This window comes from Poecilia formosa, unplaced genomic scaffold, assembly GCF_000485575.1.
Source record: "Poecilia formosa unplaced genomic scaffold, Poecilia_formosa-5.1.2 Scaffold53, whole genome shotgun sequence".
Lineage (NCBI taxonomy): Eukaryota > Metazoa > Chordata > Actinopteri > Cyprinodontiformes > Poeciliidae > Poecilia > Poecilia formosa.
The window spans coordinates 44565-62088 of record NW_006799992.1 but is presented as its reverse complement, the minus strand read 5'-3'; the positions used below and the strand labels follow the sequence as shown (position 1 = coordinate 62088).

Sequence of the window (17524 nt, the reverse complement as noted above, 5' to 3'; positions counted from 1 at the left end):
GCACAGTATATTAGCAACAAAAAAGAACTAACCCAAGGAGATGGTTTAAAAACACTGCACAAGACTCCTTCCACAGGAACAAAAAAAAAATGCTACCACAGAACAAATTACAGCCTCTGATTTATTCTGACGTTTTGTGTAGAATCCCAGTGCATGGAGACAGTTTAATTACACAAATTGTACGTTTTATATCTGCAGTATGCCTGTAAATAGATGCCGTGATGCAACCATCTTGATTGATCAGTATTGTTAGGAAGCAGCAACATTTATGAAGCCATTTCCATCTGGGTCAGGTAGGGCCTCATCAGTACAAGCAGTAATAAAAAACAGAAGTTAACTTTTAAAGCAAGATTTCTAAGCAACACCTGGCTATTTAAAAAAATACACACAGTGTCTAATGACTTCAGAAGACAATATCAGGTGTCAGTGAAGGTTTAAACACACTGCACTGACCTATTGGGACTGCATGACGGATGATTTCTGAATAAACTGAACAAAGAGTAGACAGTGGGGCAAAGTGAAAATGTTTGGAAAAATAAAACCCTTTTTGAAACTTATCCATATCTGGAAAATAATCAAAGCAATTTCATACGCCATAAAAACCAAATGACAAATATTAATGAATCCTAAAAACCAAAAGCAGTATATGCACAAGTTATTGCATTATATATAGCAGGTGCCCCAATTCGACACATCCTTTCCCCTTTGTATTCAGGGAAGTCCACCAGATTAAAGACAAAGACATAAACACAAATGTATGGAAGAGGATTAGGGCCACTGGGAAAAAATAAAAAAATAAAACAATTCTGACTTTTTTTTCCTCAGAATTCTGAGATTAAAGTCAGATTTTTTTTTTATTTTCTTTCCCATGGCCCTAATCCTCTTACGTATAAATGGCATAAACACTAGGTAGTCTAAATATTGATAAATCTGGGAACTATTTATGCAATAAATTCAGAATGTTCAGGCCTTGTGACGGGAAGCGCTTCCAAAAAATGTGATCTGAGCAATTGTACCAACTTCCCAACCATTCAAGGTTGCAGTCGAAAAGTCCACCCTGTGATAAATAAATGTTTTGACCAGTGAAGGAACTCAAAACAAAGAAACCAAAAAGCTCTGTTTACTTTTCAAGGTCATTTCAGCTCTATGTGTTAACACTGTGACTTTTAACACTTATTAGTCATTTGCACCGTTTGCAGAGTATGCATAAAAAAAAATAACAGTTAAAGTCAATCTAATTAGCGTCATGCTGGCAATGCTGATGAGGTGAAACGTGGTTTTGTGCATAGCAACATTATTCAGACCTGTACGGTGTGAGGATGTTGAGAGGTGGCGGCTCCTCACAGGTGTGGAGGCTCTCCTGCAGAGGGACGGGCAGAGACGTGCGGTCAAACAGCTGCTGGTCCTGAATGGTGGAGCTCCTGAAGGCCTTCCTCATAGTGATGTCCTGAAGAGACACTGCAGAGAGACGGGACAAACGGAGGGCACTTGGTAATGGGAAAATTACGGGTTTCACTTATTAAATCGGCCGTGTTCGCAAGTCTTTGGCACATGTAAGCTTGTCAGGAACACGTCACTGACGAGCTTGTGATTATCAATCGGTTCTGTTCCATCAGCATTCAGTTGTATTGACATTAGAGCACAAACGTGCGTCATAAACAATTCATCCTCCTCCCTCCTTTGGGTTAACGCCACATTTTCGAGGTTCATTTCAGTTCCCCTTAAGGAAACCCAAATTTGATGACTAAGATAAGCGAATGACTGTCCCTTTCCTCCGTATGAAGGGGAAAAAAAATACATTTAAAGACAGGAAAAATAAATAAATAAATAAATAAATCAGTGATGCACAGTTGAACCCCTTGAAAAAACAAGTAGGAAAAATTGCCCAGAAGAACGGGGGTGGGGGGAACTCTACTACAGGCAACTCTTAATGTGGAAAGTAAAAGTCTTGGAAGAAAAGCCAGAATGTTGCAACCAGATGTGAATTATACATGAGGGAGAGACAAATAGACAGTGCAGCCCAGGGGAGGACAGAAGGAGTGTGGCAGGCCTAGAATCATTCCGTTAGTTCCCTGTTATTAGCAGGCTAGCATTGAGGAGTGACAACATCAATTTAAAGACCAAAATAAACACGATTTTACCACACAAAAGCTAACAATTTCACCTAGAACTTTTTTTTTTAATTGTTCGTATTTTACCGTGATTATATGTGTCACGGGACGACGGTGGCGACAGCGGTAGGGAGTTCAACCCGCAATCGGTGGGTTGCCAGTTTGACTCCTGCTCTGTACGCCTCCGTCATCGCGTCTTTGGGCAAGACGCTTCACCCGCCTTGCCTGGTGGTGGCGGTCAGAGGGCATAGCGGTGCCGCTGCATGAATATACGTGTGTGAATGATTGAAACCGGCATCATCGGACAGCATGGAGACGCACCGTTGTGATGATATGCTTAGGGTGGAGTGTTGGAAAGGATATGAGGTTCTTAAAGAGACAGGGGCCAATTTCAAGATGTCGGACCAAAACTGATGAATATCCATTTGAGAATCTGTACTTGATTTGAAAATTGTTACTCACAGATGCCCTTTCTTTAATTTTATGATGATCAGAAAAAAAGAATTCTGTGTTGATGTGGTAGAGACATACGCCCCCCAAAAAACATGGAGGCTGAACATGAATGCATGCCAAAATTTTAAAGTTTGTCTCTTAAGAAAAAAAGACTATATATATATATATATATATATATAATTTTATTTCAACTTACAATTATGCATGAAATCTCTTGTACAAAACACACTGGCATTTGTTACTATAATATGACAAAATCTGAAAAAGTTAAAGCCAGCTTAGGTTGCTCATCTGGGTAACTTCTGGAAAATCACTTCTGCAGACTGAGCATAGTAAGTGATCAGCCACCTGAAGCACAGACATAACAGATTTAACAGTACCAGGAGTTTGGTACATAACATGAAAGGAGTTTAAAAATAAATAAATAAATAAATAAATAAATAAATAAATAAATAAATAAATAAAACAACAAACAAACAAACAAACAAACAAACAGACAAGATCATGGAAACAGCAAACAGATGAAAATCAGGAATGAGTTGGAAGGACAGAAATATCTGCATAAATCAAAATGGAAAGTAATGTGCAAATAAATACCCGAGTGGTGTATACAGGTAAATAATTTCAATGACAAAAACAGCAAGGCACAAACTTCCCTTGGGATGAGTCTTGTAAGCTGAACATAGCCAGAGGGTGGATTGGACTGAAAAGCCATTAAAACAGAAAAGCAGACAGAGATGGAAAACAACAACAACAAAACATGAGACTGCTCATGCCTACACATAGGTCTACCTGGAACACTTTGAAGGAGTAGCAGAAGACAGAAATGAAAATTGTTTTTCTGCTTTAAAAGGTGGGAAAACTACAAAGAAAAAAAGGTGAATAAAGACAAACATGCTACAAGATATTCCTCATAGATTTTCACTCTCTGCCCACAAATGTCCAAAATACATTCTCAGAGAGGATTTAATGCCAGGATTTCCTATGCTGTGTCTGCCACTTCTGGTGAAACTATTTTCTATGAGCTTGGTCTACATCATAGATACAGAATTTCCTGGCATGATAAGGAGCAGAAAGTTTCTGACAGGCGAGTGTTGAAAGCACTGTGCACACTGTCGTCAGATGGATTTAGACGCTCCATGGGCTGTCACATGGTGCAACAAGTAGGCCGAAATAAGAGACGGCAAAGAAAGCGAGCACCCAGATCTGAGATTGACGCACAGTGAGGTGGTTTTAAATATTTACCGACTAACATCGAGCACCTCAGACGTAGACGAATATGTTAAAAAGATCTTCTACTTAGCATGAGATTTAACTCAACTACAACTTACATGTTTTACATGGACAAGCTTGGATTGTAAGAAGAAATGTTGGTAAGTGAGCCTCAAAGCGGACTGAGTGAATTAGTTGAATAAATTAGCTTAAGTAGCTAAGGTATGCTTAACGTAGACGAAAGGTCTTCAGAAATCCAGAAGTAAAACCTGTGAGCTTTCGCGCTGGCTGAGGCAGCACCAGGTGTTCCAGCTGTCTCTGATCTCGGGATGCATCTTATCAACAAGCTGTCCTAAACAGTTTATTTCTAGCCTTCGCATCTTTCACTTTTAGACAGACACCATCTGGCAGAGACACTTCAGCTACAGTGAGGTGAAGAAGTTTTTGTCACCTACACACACACACACACACACACCCCTGGCTTCAATAAAAAAAATAAAATAAAAATAAAACTTTCCAGGTTTGTTTTTCCCCTGCTGTCCTCGTTCTTTATACTTACTATCTCGTAGCAGTTCTAGTGCACAAACAGGCGTAACAGATAGGAAAAGTTGAAGGCCAAGTTTTACCATGCAGACACACGACTCTCTCCCCTGTTTTACTCTGATGCAAATGCTGCCCTATATTTTTGCCTATTGCATTCTTCCTCCTGCAGCCTTGAATCGGTTCCGTCTTCAACTCGGCTTTTGCCTCTCTTCTTTGTCTCTGTTTTTGCATTTGTTGCAGAGGTTGTCGTTTTATTCTAGATGCACCGAATAGCATAGGGTCAGATGCTTGCATGAACAACTCTTGACACATGGTGAACAGACATAAAATGAGAGTTGCAAAACTAAAGTCTTCATTTTCCGCAATAAAGCTCCATATGATTTGCAAAAACAACAGCGCAGTGGCTATTTTCTAAAAGACTAAACTTGTGACAACCCTCACTAAACTATAATATTTTATTCTACTTAGTTTATGGTTTATAAAGCCTCCCACGTTATTTAACATGTTAGAACTAAGCATATAGGTGCATTTAATCATCAATTATAGAATTTTTTTTCTTTCTAATGTGATTTTATTTTGAATATTTGAAGGCGATCCAGTTCTAGAATATAATAAAGCCTCTACATATAAGCATAGACCTTCATAAGACAGGGCATGACTACAAGTTAATAGCTTCTTTCCTAAACTTGCCCAAAGTTTAAAACAAAGGAAACTCCCCTGATGACTTTAGTACGCCGAGACTCAGAGATTTCTACTGCTGAATTACAAATCTTATCTGAAGTTTTACATGGCTTATAGCAAATAACTGATTTTGCGCTCTCCGTCTTTTCCGTCAAGGCAGAAACTAAGACGACACCAAATACAATTTTCTGGGATAAAATGAAACCGAAGCCCATTTTTTTAAAAGTACGTCAATTCAACGGAAACGAGTGAATGCAGAATTAGATTAGAAGAACAGAGCTGCACATCACGAAGAACATTAAAAAAAAAAAGACTGAGATGTTGTAAAAGCACCATCAGCAATGTAACAGAAGTAGAAACCATTTAACAGATAAGTACAGCGATGAACATATCCTGAAGGACTGAAAGGGAGGAATAAGACAGTAGATAAAGACACAGTTGGAGCCCCAAGCGGTTTGGTGTGGCTTCGTGGCCTTCCATAATGGCCTGCAGCCCATCCAGTGATGTAACAGTGCTATTAAGTAGTGGATACAGGCCATTAGTTTGGCTGGCTGGAGTAAGGGGGGAGAAGAGGGCCTGACAGAACACAAATGGCATCCATGCAGGATGAAGGGAAAGCAGAGATCAATCAAAGATATGAGAGCAGTCTGGAGAGGACAATAAAAAACAGCTATAGGTGTGGTGAGGTAGTTTGTGGATTGAAGTCTAGGAGGGGGTGGGATCCTAAAGGACAAAGTGAGGGGTGATACTCTTTGAAAGGTCAGCAGAGTACAGAAAAGTGTACGTCTGCTCTTCTCATGTCACTCTGGGCAGTTATAAATTATTAGGGTAGATAAAGCCCTTGTGGTTCAATGACTGGATGAAACACTGTGGACCACGCAGTGACCTTCAATCATTTGCTAAAATGTGTTCATCAGCAGAGTAAACCCATTTCATCTGGGTGTGTGAGATCTTTGTTTTTTTTTAAAGCACTTACAGATGCCTACTGCTGAGCTGCTCACTCAGATTTTAACGCACCCAAAGAGTGTTAAAGGATTATGTTTTATCTTGAAAAAGCTATTACTGTCAACTTACAAACAGTACTTACAGGTAGATGTCACAAAGATCGATGTCTTAGCCTCAGTAAAAGCTGACAGTTTCATCAGTGTTGTTTATACTGCAGGGCATCTCTTTGTTCAGACTGTATTTTTTCCTGCCACCGCAGCTTATTGTTACACTGTCATCCATATAGGTGTCTAAATCAAATCACCTCAAAATAGCACGGGATATTTCACCGCACTGGCTTCCACTAATGCTGGTTTTCCTCCCCCCCGTTTCCTCCTTGCTTTGCAATGTTAGTTTGCTTCACCTGAAGAGAAAATCCAGAACCAGATGAGATCATTTCAAAACCAAATGTAATTTTTTTTGGTTTCTAATCTCTTGATTGACATCCTTCCAAAAAAAAAAAAAAAAACTAAACAAAACAAAAAAAATCACTAAATCTACATCGGAAATCTTTTTAATAATGACATTTTTTAGAATAAAGAATCCATCTTGAGATGTTATTGTTAAATGTTCTTATAAAGGAGATTGATGTTTTTATGTTTTTATGATTCACAAAAAAAAAGCTTACAATAAAAATATCACACATAAAATAGTCTACTTATTCAGAACACTTAAAAGAAATGGCTTACAAATTTCTTATCTTTACTTGAAAATTGTTGGCATGCAGTAATATGGTAAAAAGAAAAAGGAAATTGCAATATGTAAGCTTTAACATAAAATTTGTTCTGCAATCTCAATGTCTTCTCTGCCAAAAACAGTAAAATCACAGCCTGTTTGCTGAGATTTAGACATCTTTTCCTACATATTCTGCTGGTGTTATGCAATGTGCAACTACAAACATTCTTGAACCTCTTCTTCCAATATATTTAATACGATAGAGTGATTTAGAAAACATATCAAGCATACTTTCTATTTTTATGGATTATATAAATAGGGACCTGAATATTTTCTTTTACACTACTTTATGCAAATTATATCTGGTGATTTTACAGAAGCTAGACGGTCGGCAGCCTGTGGAGCAATGTCACTGCTCGAGACATTCACCACCTACCATGACAATCAAGATGGTGGCCGAAATCAATAAATCTATGTGTTTGATGTGTGTTTTTAGATCAGCTATCAAAGAGTTGGATGAGACAAAGACGCCGGTATACGAAGGTCGTGATGCACAGCATCAAAGAGAGGCGAAAACCGAGACAGATAAACTGCTTCCATTATTAAGATCAAGAACGGAAACAAAATTAAAAAAACAAAATTAGTAATTGCTGCTGTTCTACATAATATCTTTAAATAAAAGTCAACTTAAGTCACAAGAGACAAAACGTGGTTGCTTTGTAACTTATCAGCAGTTTTAAAGGGACAATCTAAGCTTTTACAGCTGCAACGAACTCTGTCAGACTTGCAGCCTGTTCATCTATAAAACAGCCATTGTGTGCTCCAGTGTCCTCCATCCTATACCTGACCCCCATCTTCCCGTCTCCATCCCTCCAGGTCCCTGATTTACGGCCCCGTTCTGCTTGCACCGACTCTCCTTCTCCTTCACCCCTCCACTCACGGCAATCACAAAGCCACACAGACAATTACAAGGCGAGTCTTACAGTAAGAGCATCCACTCTGACAGCACAAAGGTAAAAGAAAGGGTTGAGATGGGAGATGCGGGTTGGCAGTTACGGGAAACAACCCCTCTGGTGAACCCCTTCTCGCAGACGTACGGCTTTGTGTGAAATTCAGTCCACTGGAGCCACGCTGCTGTATTGTCACTCGATTGTACAAACTCAAATAAACGACAAAAGATGAAGTGTGATTTTTTTTTTTTTACCCCCATTTTAAACACTTTATCAGGGCACAAAAGAATGTGAAGAAGGTTTGAGGTCTGAGCAGCAGCAAAGTCTGGAAAATTCTGCGGTACAATCCTTTTACACTCCACTGCTTTTGCTGCAGTGCCCTGTATTAAGCACCCTTCCCTTGAACCTTCCATCTTCCTTACTGTCCTCCCTCTTGACACCCCTCCACCCCCACTTCTCCCAAAACTCACTTAAACTGCAACTGAGCTGATTCTTATCCACAGTCTCTAAAGCCAACTCTTTAGACAATGAAGGGGGAATAGTCAGGATTATTTATGAAGTCAGATAAAGGCACGGACCACAAGCACAGACGCAGACTCGAGCTTAAAATACAGATTTGCAACAGCACGAATCTGCCGGAGCACCGTGACCCGATATATTCAAGTAAAAAAAAAAAAAAAAAAAAAAAAATCCAAATCTCTTATTGCAACTTGGTTCAAACTTATTTGTGCATCTAAAATATCAAACACATTTTTTTGCAGCAAACCTTGTGAGTATTTTAAGAACGTTTATGGGGTGTGTTGATGCATCTGTACATGACACTGAAACACTTCAACACGATGTGTACACTGGTACAACGTTCCTCCTGCAAACCAGACTTCCAAAACTAGATCACAATTGTAATTGACGTGTGAGATTTAAATACACCATATTAAAAAAAAAAAAAAAATACACTTTTTCACATGTGTTTTTTTTTTCTGCTTTAACTAAGACTACCAAGATCATTTCAATTTGCAAAACACTAGATTAACAAGAGAATACTTCACTTCACATAAACTTCTGCTTTTATTCAGAGGTTGATTTGTATATTTTGCACCAGGACACATTGGTGCAAAAATATGGAAAGTGTGAAGGCTGGTTATTTCCAAATTTTCCAAAGACATGGCAACCTTAGTGGGTTTAGACATCTAAAAATGATAAATTCCCTCTATTTATTCTGGCATTTAGAAAATAGTAATTGTTTTTTTTAATGCCAAATGACCTAAAAACAGGAAAAGTTCAGTTTGATCTAACGTAGTACAGTGAGAAAAATTACTTTGTGTACCCTCTCTATCCCCCAGTGTGTGTAAATATCTGGTTTAAACTGAATGGGGGAGAGCAAATCCCTGTGGGACTCGACAAGAAAAAAAAGGGGAGGAAAGTGATACAGGCAAACGTGCAAAATCTCAAACAATTCGTTGCCTTTTGAAAAAGGGCTACCAAAGCCTCTGGATGCATTCAAATAGGCCATAGCCACAGAGCATTTCACCGTTTGCCAGTGACAAGGAAGCAGTTAAAGTAGCATTGTACAAAGCCTTAAACACACTGCGGGCCCATGGGAAATCGATACAGTGCCTTGGAGCGTGGTATTACACTGCTGTGATTCTCCCCGTGTTTTTTACTGTACACTGTCTGCTGACTCTACCCAATGCTCTATCCTGTCGTTCTGCCTCTCCTCTCTCAGGATAACCTGGCTTACTTGACAGAAGACACAGATTATTGCATTTTCTTTTTATTGCTCACAACAAGGATCCCAAAGATCGTCTTCACACAAGGAAAACACATTTATCAAGTAAATGAGCAGCAAGTCAAACAGAAACTGGAAAGCAATGTTTCTAACGGGAGCAGAGGTTTTACAACTGCGGCAGCTGAAAAATGGTACAATCTCACAGCTACCTGTTCCTTCACCGAGAGCCTTTAAAACTCATGGCAGACTCATAAAATATTACGGAAAACAAAAGGGAGGAAACGTTTTAATGAGGGTTTCGCATACTCAAATTCTGCTAATTTTATTTCAACAAAACTGATGAGTTTTTTATTTTTTATTTTTAAGAATAAGTGGATGAGTTGTGCATATAACACCTTTCAATGATATTTGTTTATTTTGTTTTGTTTTTTAGAATTTTAAGCTGAAATACCAACATTAATATCATCGTTAAGTTGAAGGAAAATTACATGCAGGTTTCCCAAAACTAAAGAACACACACACACAGACGCACACACACACACACAGACACACACAGACACAAAACGTGGTGAGCATTTGTATTCAGGCCCCCTATTCATACAACTTTAAAGTTAATATGAGATTACCTGATTTAAACAGAGTCTACCAGCTGGTAATTTAATTTTACTGTAAATACAGCTGTTTTATGAACTGATAATCAGAACCAGGAAGATGAAGGAACATAGCAGGCAGGTCAGGGAGAAAGCGGTGTAACAAAAAGCTCCTGGTAAAGTTTCCAACAAACCGTTTAGGAGAAACGAAACCAAGGTAGATGGAACCAAACTGAAAATTCAAGTCCATCATGTGTGGTAGAAAATTAAAACTGTAACACACTGAGGAACTTGGTGGTGACAGCATCATAATGTTGGGGTGTATTTTCTTTCCCAGTAAGGATAAGGAAACTAGTCAGAGTTGAACAGAAAATGGAAGAGCTAATGGAGTCATGGAGGAAAACCCAAAAGTACAACTTGTGCTAACTGAAATGGGTTTGACTCGTGGGAACTGAATGCAAATGCATGCAAATCATAAGATTTTTTTTTTTTTTCCCCTTTCACTTCACAAGTACACACTACACAGCCTTGGTACAAGACATAAAAGCCAAATAAAATGAAGCTTAAAAATGTGACAATGTTCAAGGGATTTCAGTCATTTTTTCAGGCTCTGTATTGACATTGGTATGAAACTCACATTCTTCTTCTTTGGGGTCCAGCTGTGTGACGCTGATGGAGAGCCGGTCCACCCTCTCCTGCAAGGAGTTGACCCGGAAAGAGAAGGAGTGGGCTTCATTGAACAGCTCTCCAAAAAGGTCCTCTGCATATTTACCTGCAAACACACAAGAGCAAAAGAAATCATTTCACTCTTCCAAAAGTTTCAAAAAATAAAATGGTTGGAAACATTTGACTGGAAGATATGAGCAGCTGTTTTAGTGTGTGAGGCAACTGCTTGCCGTCTAATCCAATATCTAGCGTTCACTCTATTGTTTAAAGTAAATCATTTTTGCTTTTGTAGAACATTTTTTGCTTAAATGTAACTGTCAGATATGGTTACTGTCAACTGACTCCGGAGACCTTGGTAGTTTGCAGCACGTACCGCGGATCTGTTGGTGAGACAACTCAAATGCTTTTGTCAAACACAATCAAAGCAAGCCATGCTGCTCTTCTTCTGTCTCAGCCTTTTACTGAGATTTGAAGAAACAAAGTGACGACTGGGTGTCTCTGTAGTAGAGCAGGCCAACTTCTAACGTTCGGAGCTGCGTGGTTTGTTAAACAACAGTGCGCCTGCAGGTGTCTGCTCTGGAAAATATAGACCTTCCTTTACTGAAGTGCATTGGAATGGGAGTAAGTCCATTAATCATGACCTTTTGTTTCCATAGTACCACACCGCCAGTTTAAAATGTCGTATCACCACTACTGCATTTAAAGTTAACCTCTAAGCTCAAAACTTATTGACTGCTATGTTGGGTATTATGCATTTTGTTCTTAAAAATATGTATGGATTTACTCATCTGTGTGTGTGCGTGCAGGGTGAAAAAGAATCCAAGAAATCATTCCCCCAAGAAATGTGATTTATTCACATTTCTTCTGCATATAACATAAAGTATAATGTTGCCCATCCCTTGGTATCACTCCCTGAAAAGGGGGGATGATGAATTTTAAAGAGTCTGGGATCTTTAATCTCAGTTGAAATATTGAATACAATTGACAACAGTTGAATTTTTGCTTTGACATATAAAATATGCTTGTAGTATTTCATTTGTTTAAATAATAATAAAAAAAAGATGGCCATAAACAGGACAATAATAATTGTATAATTGGGCCAGAAGAGGGCTTGGCAAACTTTTCACCACACTTTTTGATGCAGAAATTTAACTTTTGGTTATATAGTTATTTTTTATTTAATTATAATTTTTTATTTATGTTTCTGCATTGAAAAGGTGTACTTACCTTCTGGTCAACTACTCATTCATTATTTGCATATTGAATTCAGATCAGGGAGTGATACCAAGGGATGGGCAACATTATACTTTATGCTATTTGCAAAAGAAATGTGAGTAAATCACTCATACTAACAACAATAAACTAATTAATTACTTTGCAAACCCCAAAAGCCAGAAGTTTGGGAGTACTGCTCATTACTTTTGCCGTTTCAAACAATTTTCCACTGTTGGCTTCATGACAGGGAAAAATAATGTTTTTCTGTTTGAAAATATGATTGATTGCAGTCATTACTGCATACTATTACAGTTGTACTGCTTAATGTAATTCATGTAGTGAAGAAGCAAATGGAATAATTTGTCATTTTTAGAGAAAATCTTTTGAGGCTTGGGCCATGTGCAGCAACATACATTTTTGTATTGAATTTTGTAATATTTTGCATTCTCACTATTATCTTCATTGTAATAAATGTGAGAAAACATTGGGGGGAAATGTAGTTTATTGAGTTTGAGACTTTCCTAATAAGATCACAACCAATGGCGTGTCTGATTTCAAAGCGGGGTTTGCAAAATAGTTTTTATAGTTTTTAATGACGCAATACAAACTGATGCCAAGACAATGTTGTACAGTAGTGTATTTCACTGAAAATGCATTTCTGAAACATGTATCTTAAGAAATTCAAGGTAGATGAATATCCTCTACTTTTTAAGCCAGAAGTTATTTCTACATTCGTTAATATATTTTCTAGATAAAGCATAACACATCACTGTTTTTGTTTGTTACATATACGACTTCACAGGTATGATTATCTCACTCATCTGTGCAGTCCAGGATTATGAATCTTGTCATAGCAATACAGAAGAAGTTTAACAGAAAGTCTAATGAGAATCTGTGGGTTGTCTACCGGCTTTAGATCGGTTTGCTTGTTGGAACCTTGGACTCCGTTTGCAATGTATTTGGTAGATCATTTTGCTCATGTCTTTCCTATGAATTGTCTGGATCAGTGCTGATGGATCACAGCACGGGAACATTTTCAGGCGTGCCATTTTTCGTTTCTTTGCCTTTCCAAAAATGTAGTAAATAAAACTGAAGCACATTTGGAAATTAGATTTTTGCATTTTAGGTTTTATGCCAATATAAGGATATGAGTGTATTTATGAGTGTCACTCACTGAGGCTGCTGAGCTGGCGGATGACGTTGGCCAAGGAGATATTGGTCACACACTCCAGCTCGTTCTTGATGTTCCTTGGCAATACCGTGTGGCACAGGTGCCTGGGCTCGATGGTACGCTTAACCAGCGGCATCGTTTCGCTGCAACAACACTACCTACAGGAGAGAGATGGAGGAGGGAGACGGAGGGGAGGGGGAGAAAGTTTCATTAGTGTATAAAATTGTGTTCTTGATTCGTCACAAATCTAAGAACAACGCGTCGCTCGCACCAAGCAAGAATTCTTTTCACCCAGAAATGACGCACCGCAGTAAAGAAAAATGAATTTCATTTGTTTGCAAACTGGAAACATTCAAGTAGCTTAGTTAAATTAACACAACCTTGTGCTCATCGCTAAACATATGCAATCTGTTAACATATCACTGCACTTTGTCTGTTCACTCAGCCATGCTAATTACATTTAGCTGCATTGCAAGGTTTTCAGAATCGATTCTCTTCCCTCTGCAAGAACACGAAAAAGATGAAAACAGAGGGGCAAGACAAAATATGTGGACAGAAATCAGACCACTTGAGGCTGGCACTATTGCATAAGTTGGTGTTTATCAAGATTATTTCAGCTTGTAAATGAGGACTAGTTGTGATAAATTATTGGGTGTATCAAACAGTGCAACTACATGTGTCAGGATCTTGGGTTGTTTTTGGGCTTCTTTATGGTTTTTAGTTTTGATCCCTCTGTTATTCATGTTTAGTCTTAGTTATTCTTTGTTTTGATTAGATCTGCTTTATTTGTTTTACTTTAGATCAGTCTTTTCTCACATTTAGTTATTCTTTATCAAGGTTGGATTTAGGTTTTCTCAGTTCCACTTTTGGTGTTTACTTCTCCTTGCTTCCCTTTGTCCTCTCTCTCTCGCTCTCTCCCTCAGCTTGCCTTCTCCTCTACCCTCACAGTTGCTCTCAGTTAGTAATTAGTCCTGGTACACTGTTCCAGACTCCCAGTGTTTAACTACCTCTCTTTCTCATGCACCTTACTGTTTCCACGTGCTCTGTTCCCAATTTGTAAACAGTTTCTTGTATTTTTTATTAAAACTTTAATCATTTACATCCAGGATTCTGGCTTGCATTTTGGACCACTTCATACACACAATATGTTATTGGTGCAGATTTATCTACAACAATCGATCTATTGGTTTACATTTTATCAAAGTTTTTGCTTTGATAAAATCCTTTATTCCTCCAAAAGGAACTACCTACTAAAACGTTACAGTAACTAAGTCAGACTTCTGTGCCACAGTGTAACATGGATGCTGGAATAAAGGAAAAAACAAACCGGTGTTTGGCATGTGCCTAGAGCTTACCGATGTGTGTGTCCAGTTAGAGCTGTGAGATCATTGTCCTCAAATGCTTGTGGATTAGGTTTCTACATACAAATCTAAGAAATTAGAAGACGACTGCTACATTCCAAAAACAACCCAAGATCATCTTTAAGTCTCCCATCAGCCACTGAAACATCCCGTTCAGTACTGAAATGCTCCAACCAGCAAATTATTTTGACATGCCCACATGATTGGGAGAAATATGCACAACGTGACTAAAAATGAGAACAGAATGGTGATAATTAGTGGGAAGCAAAGGTGAAAAGAGAGATCAAGACAGGAGGAGAGTTAAAACATCCTCCAACATGTCTCCCTCTGCGACAGCAGCAGTTAATGCTGCTAATAACACCGTTTCCCTGCTGCTGGCTCGCGCTTAACTAGAGCAGGCATGTGAAATGATGTGGTGATCAGGTGTTCTGATGTAAACTGACTGCACAGCCTCGGCAGTGACCGTGGCTTCGTTAAGGCATTGATTAAGCTTTAATTGTCGTCTGGTGCCTTTAATATTCCATGATATTTTTAGTGCCGGCTCTTCTGCCAAGCAATAAACATGATTATTGACCGTATCCTGAGAAATGTAGGGCAAGAAAAGGCTATTCTCGGAAGCTGGACGGCGATAGGATGGTGACTGTGCTGAGGTGAGTCATCCTGGAGGCATCTCAAACGGGGGGCCATCAGTGACAAACACGCACCTCTCTGGGCTTGTGTGGAAGCCGTTAGAGTGAAATGTGTCGGCAGTCTTTCGCTCTCATACAAATAAACCACCGAGTGAAATCCCTGCACCCTTTTTAAACTAGAACCATATTCTCTATACTTTATTTTACTTCATTTGTCTTCCAGCGGTCAGCATATTACTTACACATGCATATATACAGACACTCATCCTCAGTGCCCAACACCACTTTTCATAACAGCCAGTGATTCCTGTGCTGTAATACAATCATAACAAGTAAGAAATAAAGCTTCAAAATGTACTAAATCATAATCGTAATCACCTGGTTTGTTTTTGTGGCGGTTGAGATGCTAGAAGCTCACTGATATTTTCTTGATATTGATTAATTCTGTGCACCTTGAACAGGTCATTTCAATAACTAATCTCAGCAGTTGCCTTCAATATCAAAGACATCCCAGATTTTAAAAAGTGTCTCACCTACTAAAACTTTGCACCCTACAATTACAGACAGTTTGAAGTTTTCTTTTATTATAAAGGAGTATAAAAATAAAGACTCCTTGCACATATTTCTGAAAGCTTTCACCAAGCTTATGGCCAAAGTCATGTAATTCCCCAGAAATTTTCCCCTTATGCAGGAAAGACAGTCAAGAATTTAAGAAATATTCAAGGATTCCTCAAACATGCATGAAATAATATTTTTTTCTTTTTTGTCAGTCAAGGCTTGGCCATCGGAAAAGTTAAGAAAAGCTAAACAGAACCGATCTGAATACATGAAGTACTCCTAGACCAAAGCATCCATGTTTTGTGTTTTGCTCTACTTCATGATGTTTTATTACATCATAATAACCTTCATCCAAATTAGGTCCTTTAAAACATTAAGCAGAGTTTATTTTCTTATTTTCATATTACAAAACCTTTGCAAAGATGGAAACCCAAATTAAATCTTTCAGTCATAACTATATGTACATTCCAGATGGGCCTCCACACTAGCCAGCTTACAAACATGTACTTAAGCTCGAGGACCTAGGACCCATAATGCTCAAGGCTTTTCTCCTGTCTGTTATCTTGATAAAGTAAACTTTTCTCCTACGCATAGGTCCAAACTAGGCTTTTATTTATCGGCTATCGAGAAAATGTTACCCAAAGGTTGAGGGGGTTAATGATAACGATGCCAAAAACTGAACGGCAGTAGCTGAAAAAGAATTGAAAAATGAATTGAAAGCAACAAAAAAGGGGAGAAAAAAGAGAATAAATAGATCTGCAAGCGATAATGTCTTTTCTAAATGTGAGTTTTTCCAAAGTGCAGGTGCTGCTTTGTCAGAGGGGCTCATTACATACAAGTATATGTGTTGGTACGGCATGAAAAAGTGACGACAGCAAAGCCTTGCTTTTTAACTTTTCTGCCACAGCGAACTTGTTCGGCGTGCGATTAACAACTGCAGGACACATTTACAGCCTCAGACATACAAGCACCCCGGCCTACTGAGATTTCCAAACCGAGGTTTGACATGATAGCATGTGACAGCTGTGTTCTCACAGGGAAAATGATGCAGCTTCTTCTCGAAACCCATTCAAAGGTACCTACGTAGCATGCCAGATGTGACGGATTCTATCGTAGAAGGAAACTAAAATTTTACACATGGCAAGAAGAAGAGCTCCACAAAACACAACCTGATTTAGACTTGCAAAAATTAACTACAAACAGTTTCATGCAAGAGCAGAGTCACCTTATTCTTGTATAACTTGGACTAATACTTGGGGAATGGCACATCAGAAATTTGAAACCATCTTGAAATACAAGGTTTTCTCCGTAATGATAAATACAAGATGTTCAACTGTTCCAGTAGCACTTATTTTTTTATTTTTATTTTTACAAAGTCTTAAAACAAAGCAAAGTTATTACTTAGGCACACAAGAAAGAGGTTAAATTTGGAATGTTAATTTAAATTTTACCTTCCATTAATTGGAATGCATCAACACAGCAATCTGTTAAGCTTTTTTTTTCATAAATTTTAATATGCATATAAAAAAAAAAGCTCATCTGACGACTCTGCATAAGAGTTGAATAATTGGTGTGCATCAATTATTTAACACACCTTAGTTTTCCTGCTTTATTTAATTTTTCTTCTCCCATCTAACGTCTGGACAAGCCTTGCTCCTTTCTTTTCTGCTCACCCCTTGCTGTTCTGTTACTACTTTTATGACCCATTCATCTTTGGTGGTGCTTCCCACTGTCACCAATCACCATGGTAACGGCTGCAGGGGGACGTCACCGGTCACTTTATATCGTCCTAGAAGACACATAGGCAAGAATGAGGTTTTAGGGGGTAGGAGGAGGGGGAAGAGTGGGAATAAAAGAGTGGGCTAAGCTTGGAGTCAAACATCAGAACTGAGATGGTGTGAGTGGAATGAATACAATATGAGAAAGCAAATAAGGGACAAATCAGGGATTGCTTGTCTATTGTGTGCAACACAAAGCAGGGTGAGGGATGGCACGTGGG

The 17524-nt window shown here is 38.6% G+C and overlaps 1 protein-coding gene across 3 annotated transcripts in view; it reads right to left on the bottom strand.

Moving 5' to 3' along the window:
• Nucleotides 1-17524, bottom strand: part of wasf1 (WASP family member 1) — a 56852-nt gene that overhangs the window by 21425 nt on the left and 17903 nt on the right. For all 3 annotated transcript variants that reach the window (XM_007552809.2, XM_007552810.2, XM_007552811.2), the window contains exons 2-4: nucleotides 12981-13135; nucleotides 10563-10697; nucleotides 1305-1458 (exon numbers count right to left, since the gene is read on the bottom strand). In XM_007552809.2, coding sequence (XP_007552871.1) covers nucleotides 1305-1458; nucleotides 10563-10697; nucleotides 12981-13113 — 422 coding nt within the window. In that variant the 5' untranslated portion in view covers nucleotides 13114-13135. The remainder of the gene's footprint in view (nucleotides 1-1304; nucleotides 1459-10562; nucleotides 10698-12980; nucleotides 13136-17524) is intronic.